General features: G+C 36.3%; 1 protein-coding gene across 4 annotated transcripts in view; it reads left to right on the top strand.

Moving 5' to 3' along the window:
- Nucleotides 1–14221, top strand: part of TBC1D32 (TBC1 domain family member 32) — a 182397-nt gene that overhangs the window by 58225 nt on the left and 109951 nt on the right. For all 4 annotated transcript variants that reach the window (XM_079939019.1, XM_079939017.1, XM_079939018.1 and 1 more), the window contains 2 exons: nt 9920–10121; nt 10705–10787. In XM_079939019.1, the coding sequence (XP_079795145.1) occupies nt 9920–10121; nt 10705–10787 (285 nt within the window). The remainder of the gene's footprint in view (nt 1–9919; nt 10122–10704; nt 10788–14221) is intronic.

Here is a 14221-nt window from a genome sequence, read left to right as displayed (position 1 = left end):
GCACGAACCTGTGCCCCCTGCATCGGCAGGCGGACTCTCAACCACTGTGCCACCAGGGAAGCCCCTTCATCCCTTTACTTTTAATCTATCTTTGTCATTATATTTAAAATGCACTTCTATAGATACCACATAACTGAGTCTTGTTTTTTTATCTAGTCTGACAGTCTTTCTTTTAATTGATTCTTGTCATTTAGAGTGATTTGATATGATTGGATTAATATCTACCGTATTTGTTACTGTTTTCTGTTTTGCCTTTATTCTTCCTTTTTTGTGTGTGTTCCGCACTTTTTCTGCCATCTGTTTTTTTTTTTTTTTCCATCGTGTGTTTTAATCTGTTTACATCTGGGAACATACTGTTTTTCTGATAATAGTCACACAAGACCAAGGTCTTTTGTTGGGTCACCGTTTAATCCTCACAGTGGCTAAGGGGGGGGCCTCTGTGGTCATCTTCATTATATAGATGGAGACTTTGAGGCTTGGCTTTGATAACTTTGATTTAGTATAAGAGAAGTAGTTTTTTTCTTTTTTTTTCTTTTTGACCTATTTTGCACTAATGAAAAATTTCTTTTCTCTGCTATACAAAAGTAACACATACTCCGGAGAGTGAACTTGGGAAGGAGGAACGGAGCATTAGTAACTAAATTGAGAGGCAGCACTGAGCGAGGGTTAGTCACACGAGCCCTGGTTCAGACTACTTGGGTTCACATCCTAGCTCCACCGCTCAGTCATTCCTCACCTGTGAATTAGGGATAATCAGCACTACCTGACTCACAGGGCTGTCAACACTTTAAGCCAGTTACTACATGTGAGGCAGTAAGGGTTAGTTAGCTTTTAGTGTGTGCACATGTGCCTTATAAAAAGTGGGCTTGTGCCTTGTGTTCAAGTACTTAATACGTTTTGTAGAAGGTAAGCTTTCTGAACTCCTACCTTTGAACAGAATAAATACATCTTCATAGTTGGTTGATAGCTTGGCTAGGTGGGGAGACTGGAAACATTGTTACATTGCCTCCTGCATCCACTATTGCCAAGTTCCATGGCTGAGTTTCTTTCTCAGGAGCCTTTTTTTAAAAAAATTTTTTTATAGTATCCACTACAAAGGAGTAAAGTGATGAACTTTATTTATTTATTTATTTTTGGCTGCGTTGGGTCTTCGTTGCTGCATGGGCTTTCTCAAGTTGCGGTGAGCGGGGGCTGCTCTTCGTTGCGGTGCGCGGGCTTCTCATTGCGATAGCTTGTTTCGTTGTGGAGCACAGGCTTCTAGGTGCATGGGCTTCAGTAGTTGTGGCTCGCGGGCTCTAGAGCGCAGGCTCAGTAGTTGTGGTGCATGGGCTTAGTTGCTCCGCGGCATGTGGGATCTTCCCGGACCAGGGCTTGAACCCGTGTCCCCTGCATTGGCAGGTGGATTCTTAACCACTGCGCCACCAGGGAAGTCCCCAGGAGGCTTTTTTACCTCTGAAACTTTCCAGGACCTGATGTTTCTTGAGGGTATGACTTACGCTGGGCCTTTTTTCCTTTTCTCAGGCATTAGCTGGACAATGTTAGGGAGAGGACTTGCATTCTTTGGCACAGGGGACTTTGCTTCTGTTGTGAGTTTGATCACTTTCTCTGCTTCTGTTTTCTCTTTTTGGTGCTCCTGTGAATTGGATGTTGAATATCCAGGTGTGATCCTCTGGGTCCCTTAGCTTTTCCCTCATAGTCCTGCCTTTTTGATCTTTTTCGTTACGTAGGAGATGTTCTTGGATTTATTTTGATAGTGATTTTTACTTTCTAATACTTGGTTTGATATGTTTTAAGCTTGTCAAATGGGCCAGGTTTTCCATGCCTGGCTTCCCAGATCCTGTAGTTTAGTTGGGGAGGGGCCCTTCTGGTCCAGAATGCTGACTTCAGCCCCTCTCGAACTCCCTGTCTAGTTGGGCACCTCATGGCTCTCCTCAGCTATGCCTGGCTTCCAGCTCTGAGCCTCTTAGGCTTACCTTCTTCAGAGCAGCTTCGTCCGGTAGAGCTTTATGTGATGATGGTATGTTCTAGATCTGAACTGTCTAGTAACGTTACCACTAGACACTTATGGCTGTTGAGCACTTAACATATGACTAGTGTGACAGAACTGAGTTGTAACCTTTACTTGCTTTTAAATTAAAAAAAAATTAAATGTGGTTAATGGCTATGGTATTCACCACTCTAGAGAATAAACCTTTAGTCTTTTGGCAGGATGGGGAATTGGGGCTATGGGTTGGGAGACCGTAGACTACTACTCCTGTGTTCAGCCCCACCTGCATCCTGCCCTGGGCTGTGCTTGGTGCCTGAGACCTCTGGGCTTGGGCTGTGCCTTGCTTCTGCTCAGTTCTGCAGGTCTGCTTCTTCCTGGGCTGCTCCTCAGTTACCACATGTCTCACTGCCGCTTTCACCTCTAAGTCACTGCTGACATCTTTTAGCTATTGTTCTTCTCTTTTCCATTGTGGGTTTATATCTCTTTATTTCTTGGTCCCTGTTTTTCTGGGGCTCGGCGGGGAGGGTGCTGAGATAAGCATGTGGTCTAATCTTCCATGAGTAATCCGTTTTCCTGATCTTCTATTCTTATTTGCTGTGATATTCTTCCCAAATCACTCTCAGCCCAGTAGTTAGCTGTTCTTTTCTATTGCTTGAGTTCTCTTCTTTGGGTTCAGCTTTTCATGTTATTGGTTCTTTAAGACAAAATGGATGTAGACAAGGGCTCTGCCGCTTAGTTTTTATAAGTTGGGGAGTTTCCAGCTAGACCTTTCCTGAACAGGATTTTGATCAGCAGCTCTGTGTGGACCAGTGTGGTGGGTTGATTGGCAAATTTTCTCTGAGAGAATAAGGGCGTTGCTGGGAATTTTCTATTATATTGAGGACATTTCAGATGCCAGAATTAAGAAGACTTTTATCTTAGGAGCTCACTTCTCTCTCTGGAGAAGCCTTCACTTTCCCTAAACATTTGTTCAGAATTCTGCCTTGGTATAAAAGCTGCTCATGCTTCTGAGGTGAGTGTGGGGCAGGGGCAGATCAGACTCCTCCCCACTTTGGGCCCCACTGCATTTGCTGACTCTGAGCTCAGAGCTCCATCATGGGCTCTCCACTTCTGCATTCCAGGCAGGGTTTTTATACTGTGGGTTCCTCTGCCTCTGTAATCTGGAGCTGCTCCCTCCCTGTCTGCTTTCTCCCAGAAGTCTTTAAAACCTCTTTCTCTTCCCATTCTTGCCATTGTTCAGGGGTTTTCCCTTTTATACAACTGTATTCTTATTTTACTGGGCTCTCATGAGCAATGGGAGGCAGATGTGTATGGACACCTGCGTATACCTTCTTTGGCTTTAATTGAGCTGAGCATTTTATGATTCAGTCTTCTTCTTTCCTAGCATATCAATTATACTTTTCTTTTTCTTTCTTTTTAGTGGTTGCCCTTACATTTGTAATACATATTTACAGCTGAATTAGCTGTAACTACTGGTTTTAAATCTTCTTTCAAATAACACTATACCACTTAACAGGTAGTGCAAGAACCTTATAAGAATACTCGCAGCTCCTCCTTCCTATCCCTTATAACTTTGTTGTCATTTCACTATTCCATAGGTATAATCATCAAATACTTGTTTGCAATCATTATTCTGAAAAAACTTATCTATTAGGTCAATTAGTAATACACGAAAAATTTGTATTCTTTATGAAGTACCTTATATACTAGGCTTTTTTAAATTTCAAAGTAGACTGCCCTAAAAATGGTATTGCTGGGTCAGAGCAGCATGTATATTTTATATTTCATGGGTACTACCAGATGATTTTCCAATGTTGTAGGATTTTACCTTCTTGCTGGCAGTGTGTGAGAAGCATGAAGAGTACCCTTCTTTCCATATTCTTGTCAAGACTACATAATCAGTTTGACTATATTTTGGCAAGCTAATGGATGAAAGACCTTGTTTTGATTCATATTGTCCAACTCTTGTGTTTGAGCATCTCATTGCTCCTATGGAGATATGGTTTTTGGCTATTTCCATTTCTTTTTTTTTTTCAGTTTACTTTTTATTTTTAAAAATTTTATTGGAGTATAGTTGCTTTACAATGTTGTGTTAGTTTCTACTGTACAGCAAAGTGAATCAGCTATATGTATATATATATCCCCTGTCTTGGATTTTCTTCCCGTTTAGGTCACCACAGAGCACTGAGTAGAGTTCCCTGTGCTATGCAGTGGGTTCTCATTAGTTATCTATTTTATACATAGTATCAGTAGTGTGTATATGTTAATCCCACTCTCCCAATTCATCCCACTTGCCCCTTTCACCATTGGTATCCATACATTTGTTCTCTACGTCTTTGTCTCTATTTATGCTTTGTAAATAAGATCGTCTATACCAATTTTTTCAGATTCCACATATATGTGTTAATGTACGATATTTGTTTTTCTCTTTCTGACTGACTTCACTCTCCATCCACATCTCTACAAATGACCCAATTTCGTTCCTTTTTATGGCGGAGTAATATTCCATTGTATGTGTGTACCGAATCTTCTTTATCCATTCCTCTGTTGATGGACATTTAGGTTGTTTCTACGCCCTGCCTATTGTAAATAGTGCTGCAGTGAACATTGGGGTGCATGTGTCTTTTTGAATTATGGTTTTCTCTGGGTATATGCCCAGTAGTGGGATTTCCGGGTCACATGGTAGTTCTATTTTAGTTTTTTTAAGGAACCTCCATACTGTTCTCCATAGTGGTTTGTATCAATTTACATTCCCACCAACAGTGAAAGAGGGTTCCCTTTTCTCCACACCCTTTCCAGCATTTATTGTTTGTAGATTTTGTGATGATGGCCATTCTGACTGGTGTGAGATGATATCTCATTGTAGTTTTGATTTGCATTCCTCTAATAATTAGTGATGTTGAGCAGTTTTTCATGTGGTTGGCCATCTGTATGTCTTCTTTGGAGAAATGTCTATTTAGGTCTTCTGCCCATTTTTGGATTGGGTTGTTTGTTTCTTTTGGTATTGAGCTGCATGAGCTGTTTGTATATTTTGGAGATTAATCCTTTGTCCATTGCTTCGTTTGCAAATATTTTCTCCCATTCTGAAGGTTGTCTTTTCATCTTGTATATGATTTCCTTTGCTGTGCAAAAGCTTTTAAGTTCCATTTGTTTATTTTTGTTTTTATTTCTGTTACTCTAGGAGGTGGGTCAAAAAAGATCTTGCTGTGGTTTTTTTATGTCAAGGAGTGTTCTGCCTATGTTTTCCTCTAAGAGTTTGATAGTGTCTGGCCTTACATTTAGGTCTTTAATCCATTTTGAGTTTATTTTTGTGTATGGTGTTAGGAAGTGTTCTAATTTCATTCTTTTACATGTAGCTGTCCAGTTTTCCCAGCACCAATTATTGAAGAGGCTGTCTTTTCTCCATTGTATATTCTGGCCTTCTTTGTCATAGATTAGGTGACCATTGGTGTGTGGTTTTATCTCTGGGCTTTCTATCCTGTTCCATTGATCTGTATTTCTGTTTTTGTGTCAGTACCATGTTGTCTCGATTACTGTAGCTTTGTAGTAGAGTCTGAAGTCAGGGAGCTGATTCCTCCAGCTCCTTTTTTATTTTTTCTCAAGATTGCTTTTGCTATTCGAGGTCTTTTGTGTTTCCATACAAATTGTAAAATTTTTTTTTCGAGTTCTGTGAAAAATGCCATTGGTAATTTGATAGGGATTGCACTGAATCCGTAGATTGCTATGGGTAGTAGAGTCATTTTCACAATATTGATTCTTCCAATCCAAGAACATGGTATATCTCTCCATCTATTTGTTTTGTCTTTGATTTCTTTCATCAGTATCTTATATTTTTCTGCATGCAGGTCTTTTGCCTCCTTAGGTAGGTTTATTCCTAGGTATTTTATCTTTTTTTTGCAGTGGTAAATGGTATTGTTTCCTTAATTTCTCTTTCTGACCTTTCATTGTTGGTATATAGGAATGATTCATTTTCATAGCTTCAGCCCACTTTTTTAGTTTGATTTTTTTTCACCAACTCTGAGTTACGTATACACACAGTGAACATACAAAGCTTATTATAAAAAGTTCCTTTCTTGTTCTCCAGAGGCAGCTACTTTTGGCTGCTTTAGATGTTTCCTTTAGAGCTTACATCTAGATCATTAAATAATGCACTTATAATACTTTTAGATTTTAGTTTAACGTATTATTCATTGACTTATTACAATGATTTATATCTCTCTCTCCTTATCTCCCCCAGCCCACCTGCATGTACAACACTTAGTCTCTCCCTTCCCTCTATCAGTGCAATATAGTTGAGCCAATAGTCTTGGTTGGAATCATACTGTATCTACCCTACCATGAGCAACCTTCACAGCCCAGCCATATCATTACTTTCACAACTTGTTTTCTTTGGAGTTACTTTTATTTCTTTTGTTGGCATTAATTTTCAGTGTACTTAACTTTCCTAACTAATTATATCTTCTCTCAGTATTCAAATGCTAGACAAATTCTATCAATTTTTATCAAAGACTTTTTTAGCCTTCTGATCTACTTTATTCAGACTAATTCCTGGCTTGGTCTGGTGCATAGCTTTTATCCTTGTAATGACCTTTATCATCACTAGGATGACTTTTTCCCCACCTCCTCTGGAAGCTTTTCAGTCTTCTGTTGCCTGTTAGTATTCTGAAATTTTATGATGTTTCTTGATGAAGTTCTATTCTTAACCTATTTGATGGACTTTTTTAATCTGAAGATTTATGTCTTTCAGTTTAAAAAAAATAGTTGGATTTCATTTCTTTTTTGTGTCTTTGTTTTTACATAATATGACTTTATTCATATGATATGTGAAAAATAGACAAATTCATAGCAACAAAGTGAATTTGTGGTTGCTGGGCGCCAAAAGTTGGGGCAATGATCTTTTGTTTTCTCTTAAACTCTCATTGGGATTTAGACTTCCCTATCTGTTCTATGCATTTTTTTTTTTTTTTTTTTTTTACTTTCTAGCAAATTGCCTCAGCTTGCTTTATTTTAAGCACTTCTACTGAAATTTTTATTTCTACTTCTTTTTTAAGAGTACATTCTTACTCTACTGCCCTATTTTAATTTGTTTTTTTATTTTATGTGAGTTTTAAAGGTTACTTTACATTTACAGTTATTACAAAATCTTGGCTGTATTCCCCATGTTGTATAATACATCCTTGAGCCTGTCTTACACCCAGTAGTTGTTTGTACCTCCCACTCTTCCACCCCTACATTGCCCCTCCCCCTCCCCACTGGTAACCACTAGTTTGTTCTCTTATCTGTGAGTCTGCTGCTTTTTTGTTATATTCACTAGTTGTATTTTTTAGATTCCACATATAAGTGATATCATACAATATTTGTCTCTCTGTCTCACTTATTTCACTTAGACTAATGCCCTCCAAGTCCATGGATATTGATGCAGATGGCAGAAGTTCATTTGTTTTTATGACTGAGTAGTATTCCACTGTGTGTTTGTGTGTGTGTGTGTGTATATATATATGTGTGTGTGTGTGTATGTATACACACACACACCACATCTTTATCCATTCATCTGTTGATGGACACTTAGGTTGCTTCCATTGTAAATAATGCTCCTATGAACACTGGGGTGCATATACCTTTTCAAATTAGTGTTTTTGTTTCTTTTGGATATATACTCAGGAGTGGAATTGCTGGGTTATATAGTAGTTTTATATTTAATTTTTTTGAGAAACTCTGTATGGTTTTCTACAGTGGTTGCACCAATTTACATTTCCCACCAGCAGTGTTCCCTTTTCTCTACATCCTCACCTCTACATCCTAACATTTGTTATTTGTGTTCTTTCTGATGATAGCCATTCTTACAGGTGTGAGGTGAAATCTCATTGTGGTTTTGATTTGCATTTCCCTGTTGATTTAGCAGTGTTGAACATCTTTTCATGTGTCTATTGGCCATCTGCATTTTTTCTTTGGAAAATATGTCTATTCAGTTCTGCCCATTTTTGAATCTGGGTTTGGTTTGTTTTTGATGTTGAGTTGTATAAGCTGTTTATATATGTTGGATATTAACCCCTTATTGGTCATATCATTTACAAATATCTTCTCCCATTCAATAGGCTGTCTTTCATTTTATTGATGGTTTCCTTTGCTATGCAAAAAGCTGTTTAGTTTAATTAGGTCCCACTTGTTAATTTTTGCTTTTATTTCCTTTAGGAGATGGATCAAAAAAAATATTGCTATGATTTTATGTCCAAGAGTGTTCTTACTAGCATCCTATTCTTGTTTCATGAGTGTAAGTTCTTCTTACCTCTGTGAAGGTAATGAAGTTTTCATTTGTCATTGTATTTTTCTGTTCAAATAGACTTTTGTATTTGTTATCTTGGTCTCTGACTTTTTAAATCAGGTTTCTTCAAGTATATTAAAGTTAGTAAAAAGATGCTTGAAACTTATGCAGGGAAGTGTGACTTGTCACTTGTGGCCTTTGCTGAAGTGGAACCTTGCCATGGTATTGTTTGAGGAACCTTTAATGTAAGTATCTTTAGTCTTGTCTTTGTTCTGGTCAGAGTCCATGAAGAAGGCTCTTACAGTTAGCTGCCTGAAGAGAGTATAAGCCTAGTGAGAGAAGACCACTGAATGCAAAAGGTGATGGGTCTCAAGCTTTAGTATATAAAACTTGATTAAATCCTGTGCTGCTTGCTATCAGTTTTAATCTCTGCCTAACTTCCAAGAGGTACAGGGGTGACTACCTGGAACGTGAAAAGAATCTGGAGGTCAAATTCCTTCTTAAACTGAGTTTCAGGCATCTCTATTTTAAGTCCCACTTCTACCCCCAATTATAGAGATTTTTGGTGCCACCAATTTGAGTTTTTTGAGAGGTTCTATGAGATCATGTTGATTCCATTTTCTACACTGTGGCTGATCATTCAGTTTTTCTAGGCTCTGAATTATTCTTTTATTCTAGGTTCCAAACTTTGTTACTATCATATCCTTTTTTTTCTCCTTGTCCTTGACGGCTGCAAGAGCCTTCTGAAAATTTTGTTTACTTTTACATTTTAATATTTCAGCAGGGAGCAGATGTGAATGTATGTGTTCAATCTGACATAGTTAACCTGGAAGTCTTTTTCTTATCCATATATAACAATTCTTTTAAAATTATGAAGACTAACCCTTTGTTATGAGTTCTAAGGTTTCTTTTTATTGTCCAGCACTTCTCTATTTAAGTTTTTTTCTGCTATGTAGACATCCTTTAATTGTATGTAGTCGTTTTTCCCAATCATTATCCTTATGATTTCTAGATTTTTTTTTAAAGTGTCTCCCTCACATTGAAGTTAAACAGATAAAGCATAAAACGTTAGAACTTCTTCTGAATCCTCATTGTGCAGTGGTGAAGAGTTTCTAACTTTATTAGCGAAAACCTGGATATATCTCAGATGTCCAACAATAAGAGGCTAGTTGATTAAATTATGTTTATACAAAGGAGTACTTAGCAGCTGTAAAAAGGGGATGAGGAATTTTTTATGTACTGCTATAGAATTATCAGAATATATGAAGTAAAAAACAAAACAGAAGAATGTTTATAGAATGCTACCTTTTGTATAGTAGGATGGAATATGAATAAATACAATTATATTTGCTTTTTCAAAAGGGACTGATAAAAGAATAAGCTAAAAAGTAATAGTTTTAGAGGAGGGGAAGAAGTATATGGATCGGGAGGTATCGGTATGAGACATCTGGGATTTATTCCTTGATTGTACCTAGGTTAAACTTAGGAATCATGTATCTGTTTCATATACTAAATGTTAAAGTTAAAAAGTAGAATTAAAAAAAAATTCAAACAAATGGAAATAAGTGAACTTAACTACCAGTCAAGTTAGTGATATACCCATGCAGAGAAAAGCAGTTCAGTCAGATTAGGTCACTTGAAGTACATTGCTTTTAGGTATCATCTTTTAGTCCTACAGGTGCTCATATAATTGCCCAGTTTTCGAAAAAAGTTCTTGATGAAGATATTTCTATTTTTCCTGGATCGGAAATGTTTCCTGCGGTTAAAGGAGCTTTTACTTCTGTGTGTCGTCAAATATATGGTACATGTGAAGGCTTGCAGGTTTTAATTCCTTATAGTTTGCATGAATCTATAGCAAAGGCATGGAAGAAGGTAAGTATTTTCAAACTTTTTTTCTTCTCTTCAAATCTTTATTTCAAATACGGTCACTATTGTAATATCATACTACAGTTAAAATATTTTACTGGAGCAAATATGACGACTTTAGCACCACAGTAGTCCAGGGGACATAATGCTTTCTTATTTGGCACAACATGACTTCAGTACATCCTCTCCCCGTAGCACAAAGCTCTACGACCTAACTGGGCACTACAAAGTCTTTTCTTCTGAAAAGAGAGCCTTTGAATAAATTGTCTCTGCATACACTGACCCTTTGGAAGTTATTTCTGAGCAATTTTTACAGATACCTGGGTTTTTGTTGCATATACTGGAGATCATAATGTAGCAACAGTCAAATATAGTATATATGACATATAGTATATGTCAGTATCTTCCCCCCACCCCATTTATATGCTTCATTTATGAAATACTTTACATTATAGTTAAGAATTAAATAACTTAAAATTTGCAGGTAATTTAATTTTTAATTACATTGAGTTAAATATAAAAATGTTGCATGAGAACTTATGAATAACACTATCAGTAAAAAAAAAAATGTAAATTTGTTATATTTTAGACAAGTTTGCTATCAGAAAGAATTCCTACTCCAGTACAGGGTTCTGATTCTGTTTCTTCGAAAAGCCAGGAATCCCAGAACATGTAAGTAAATCTGTTTTTTCACATTTGCTGAAATAATTTCAAAATGAGAAATGTAATAGAATACTGTGGCAAAAACATTTTATAGGAAGCTAGATGTATATATATATATAATATAGGTTCAAGGAAAAGTACACCTAGGAGGAACCTTAGCAATCATATATACTTGTACCTTTTAAAAGAAGAAAAAATAGCAATATTTATTATACTTCAACCTGTATTTACATTTTGGGTTAGGAAATGTGACATGTTGTAGTGTTTCCAGAAAACTTGGAGAATTACCAAATACTAAAATTGGAAATTCAGTAGAAGTAGAATGTTTTCAAATGCCAGTGAAGTCCATTTACATTTAAACTATAACTTTCCAAAATGTGGGGTACATTTTAGATTTTGGCATTGGAGAATTATTTAAATCAGTATTTGTAGTAATTTTTTAATTTAGATGTTTCCATGTTGTTTTCACAAATATCAGTAGGATATGGAGTCAGATTAATGGGGAATATTTATATATATTTTAAATTAAGATCTGGTGATGTATTCCTGGAGTCTCTTTTTAATTGAGTGTTGGCATAATCTACAAAGATAATTAGAACTTTAAGTGATGTTTAGTTAAGAGAAATTTAAAAAGTCACCATTTTTCTTTAGGTAGGCATAGTTTAACTCAAAAACAAAAAAATCAAACAAAGCCTTTTACATTTCCTTAATGATTAACAAATAGTTAATTTTCTAAAAATCAGTTATAGTTTTTTTTTCTGATATAGTTGTGAAACTTAAATCAACTGCCATCTTTTTCTTTGCGTGAGGGGGTGAGTAACAATGTTGCTGCAATTCATTTTTCAGGTAATTTCTAGGCCTGTTTTCTTCGATCTATGATTTATCATTTTCATTCGTGCATTCATTTTCTACTCATTCATTCAGCCATTTATTGGACCGAGTACTTTGCTGAGTTCTGAGTATACCTATATACCTTAGAGAACTTATTGTGTAGTGTAAGATACAAATAAGTTAATACAGTGCGTCAATGTAGCATGCTAAATTTATGATAGGGGGTCATCAGGGTCCTTTGGGAGCTAACTTGGGGAAATCTTTCCCCAAGAAGCAGTTATTAAACTAAGTTAAAATGGATACATGGATATTAACTGTCTAAAAAGGGGAGAACATTATTTCAGGTGGAAGAGATAGTGTGGTCAACAGACTAGCAGTGAGAGAGAACATAATCAATGTATTTAACACGTTTTACTGTCAGTAATATTTTTAGATTCTGATGTTAGAGTCTGAGGTAACTAATAAATTATATGTCACTCCTTCTCTTCTGTGTTGTAAACCAATTAATAGAGATAAAGAAGTCAAGGAAATCAAAACACTGAATAACATAGGCTTCCCAAGATCGGAAGAATTAGACAGATTTACCCTTCTTTCACTATCAGCAGTGGATAGGCTTCCATCACCCCCAGAGGCAGAGCTTACAAAGATCAAACTTAACCATGTAGTAGAACCAAGCAGACTGTGTGCTTCCTACAGGTAGCTGGGTCACAAAGAAGTGGTGGACAGGCATTGCCTAGCCAATCATGCTTAGGTCATCCTACAAATTTCCTAAGTCCCTTCTTCAGTGGGGAGGAGTGAGTGATTAGGTGGAGAGAGGCAAGCAGTGTTAAACTGGGGAATGTGCTCCATGTGTAAACTTGATGCTAGAGGAAAAGGAGGTTCCTTCAGTATCTGATATTACTGTCTTAGAAACAAAGGTTTAATAGTTTTTGCTAAAATAGAACTGTTTTCATTTTTGTCATCAAAATCAAATGATCTCATGGAGTTGTTGAATATCTTCTGCATTGATTGAAAAGTTGGTATGAGATGGGCATTATTTGTTCCATTGTAGTTTGGTAAAACTTGAGAACAAAATCATTTTGGCCAGTTAACTAGACTAGCTTGTCTCCAGCATGTAGCAGGTGCTTGATAGCTTGGTTGAATTAGTGAATGAATAACATTTCTCCTACCACCAGGCACTAGTTTCTAAATAAGGACAGTGATGGTAAGACTGAGATCTTAGTCTTACTGAGTAGGGTAAAATGAAGAGTAAGTTGTTATAATCTATATTTTTGAGGCTCTGACAGGCTAATGTTAGGCATTTTGACCTTACTTTCTGACAGTATATGTTGGAGATTTCCTCTCCATCCTTTCATTTATTGGTGCTTACAATACTATAGAGAAGATAGAAGCTGCTTTGTAGTCATCATAGGGTATGTCTTAAATCTAGACTTTGAAATGCAACCCCAGATGAAATTTCTACGAGGCTAGTTTGATATTGGTGATTGCAGTGACTGCAAATTACTTAGGGGCCATCCTTAGGGTGATGGTAGAGAAGAATGTAATCACAAAAAAACCAATGATGCCCAACCTGCCCCAACCAATTACCAAGGGACCTTTGGTAAAACTAGATGTTGAAGTAACGGGGGAATCTTTGATCTGCAAAAACAGCCTATGATCCCAAAGAAATAAACACCTAAAGCTTAATTGCCATGAGAGTGTCTGTACTATACACTCTATAACATCTAACCATTCAAAAAATGGAGTTCTCATAAGCTAATAAAGCAGTGTGATTGTTGCCTATTGTCCTGGGGGAAGGGTTCTCCAAGGATGATAAACAAATTCAGTAGCTTAGATCTTCCTTCTGTTTTGAAACATTGAGTATCTTCACTATAATTTGAAGGGAGAATTAAATGCTAGGTTAATAGGAGAAACAATAAGCTAAAGTATATTAACTTTCTCAGAATTATATGACACAACCTGTAAGTTTTTCACCTGTGTTTTTACTTGGGGGGAGTCAGGGTAGACTTTTTAAAAATAATTTCTTTAATGGCTAATAGTTCATTCAAGGTTTTTATCTCTGCTTGAGTGACTTTTGCTATATTTTCTAAAAAACGTATTTTTTTAATCAATATTTACTTTTTTGGTGTTAATTTGTACAAAGTATTCTTGTGATGTTAAAAAAAATTCTTTACCTGTAGTTACTTCTCATTTTTTGATACTTAGTATTTTTTGCTGCCCCCCCCCCCACCAATTTATTTTCATTAGTTTATGCAAAGACCAGTTTTTGATTTTGCTAATGTTCTCTTTCCCTCTCTATCTTCTCTCCTTCCCTCACTTTAGTAGTACAGGAAAACAAGTGAAAGGGGATTGAGAATGGATATTAAAAGAAGGAATCTACATCAGCCATTCTAACTTTAATACATTTTGATATGTAGTACTTTCATTATTAAGCTCTTATAAATATTGGGAAATTTGTATCTTGATTTTACTCTTTAAATCCATGAAATATTTGGAATACATTTAAGTTTCCAAACATAGTTTGTTTGTTTTTTACTACTATATTTTACTGTTGACTTCTAATTCATTTCTGTTCTTTTCAGAAAATATAGATTGTATAATATGTATCCTTT

This window comes from Stenella coeruleoalba, assembly GCF_951394435.1.
Source record: "Stenella coeruleoalba genome assembly, chromosome: 12".
Taxonomy (NCBI): Eukaryota; Metazoa; Chordata; class Mammalia; order Artiodactyla; family Delphinidae; genus Stenella; species Stenella coeruleoalba.
This window is presented reverse-complemented; position numbering and strand designations above follow the sequence as displayed.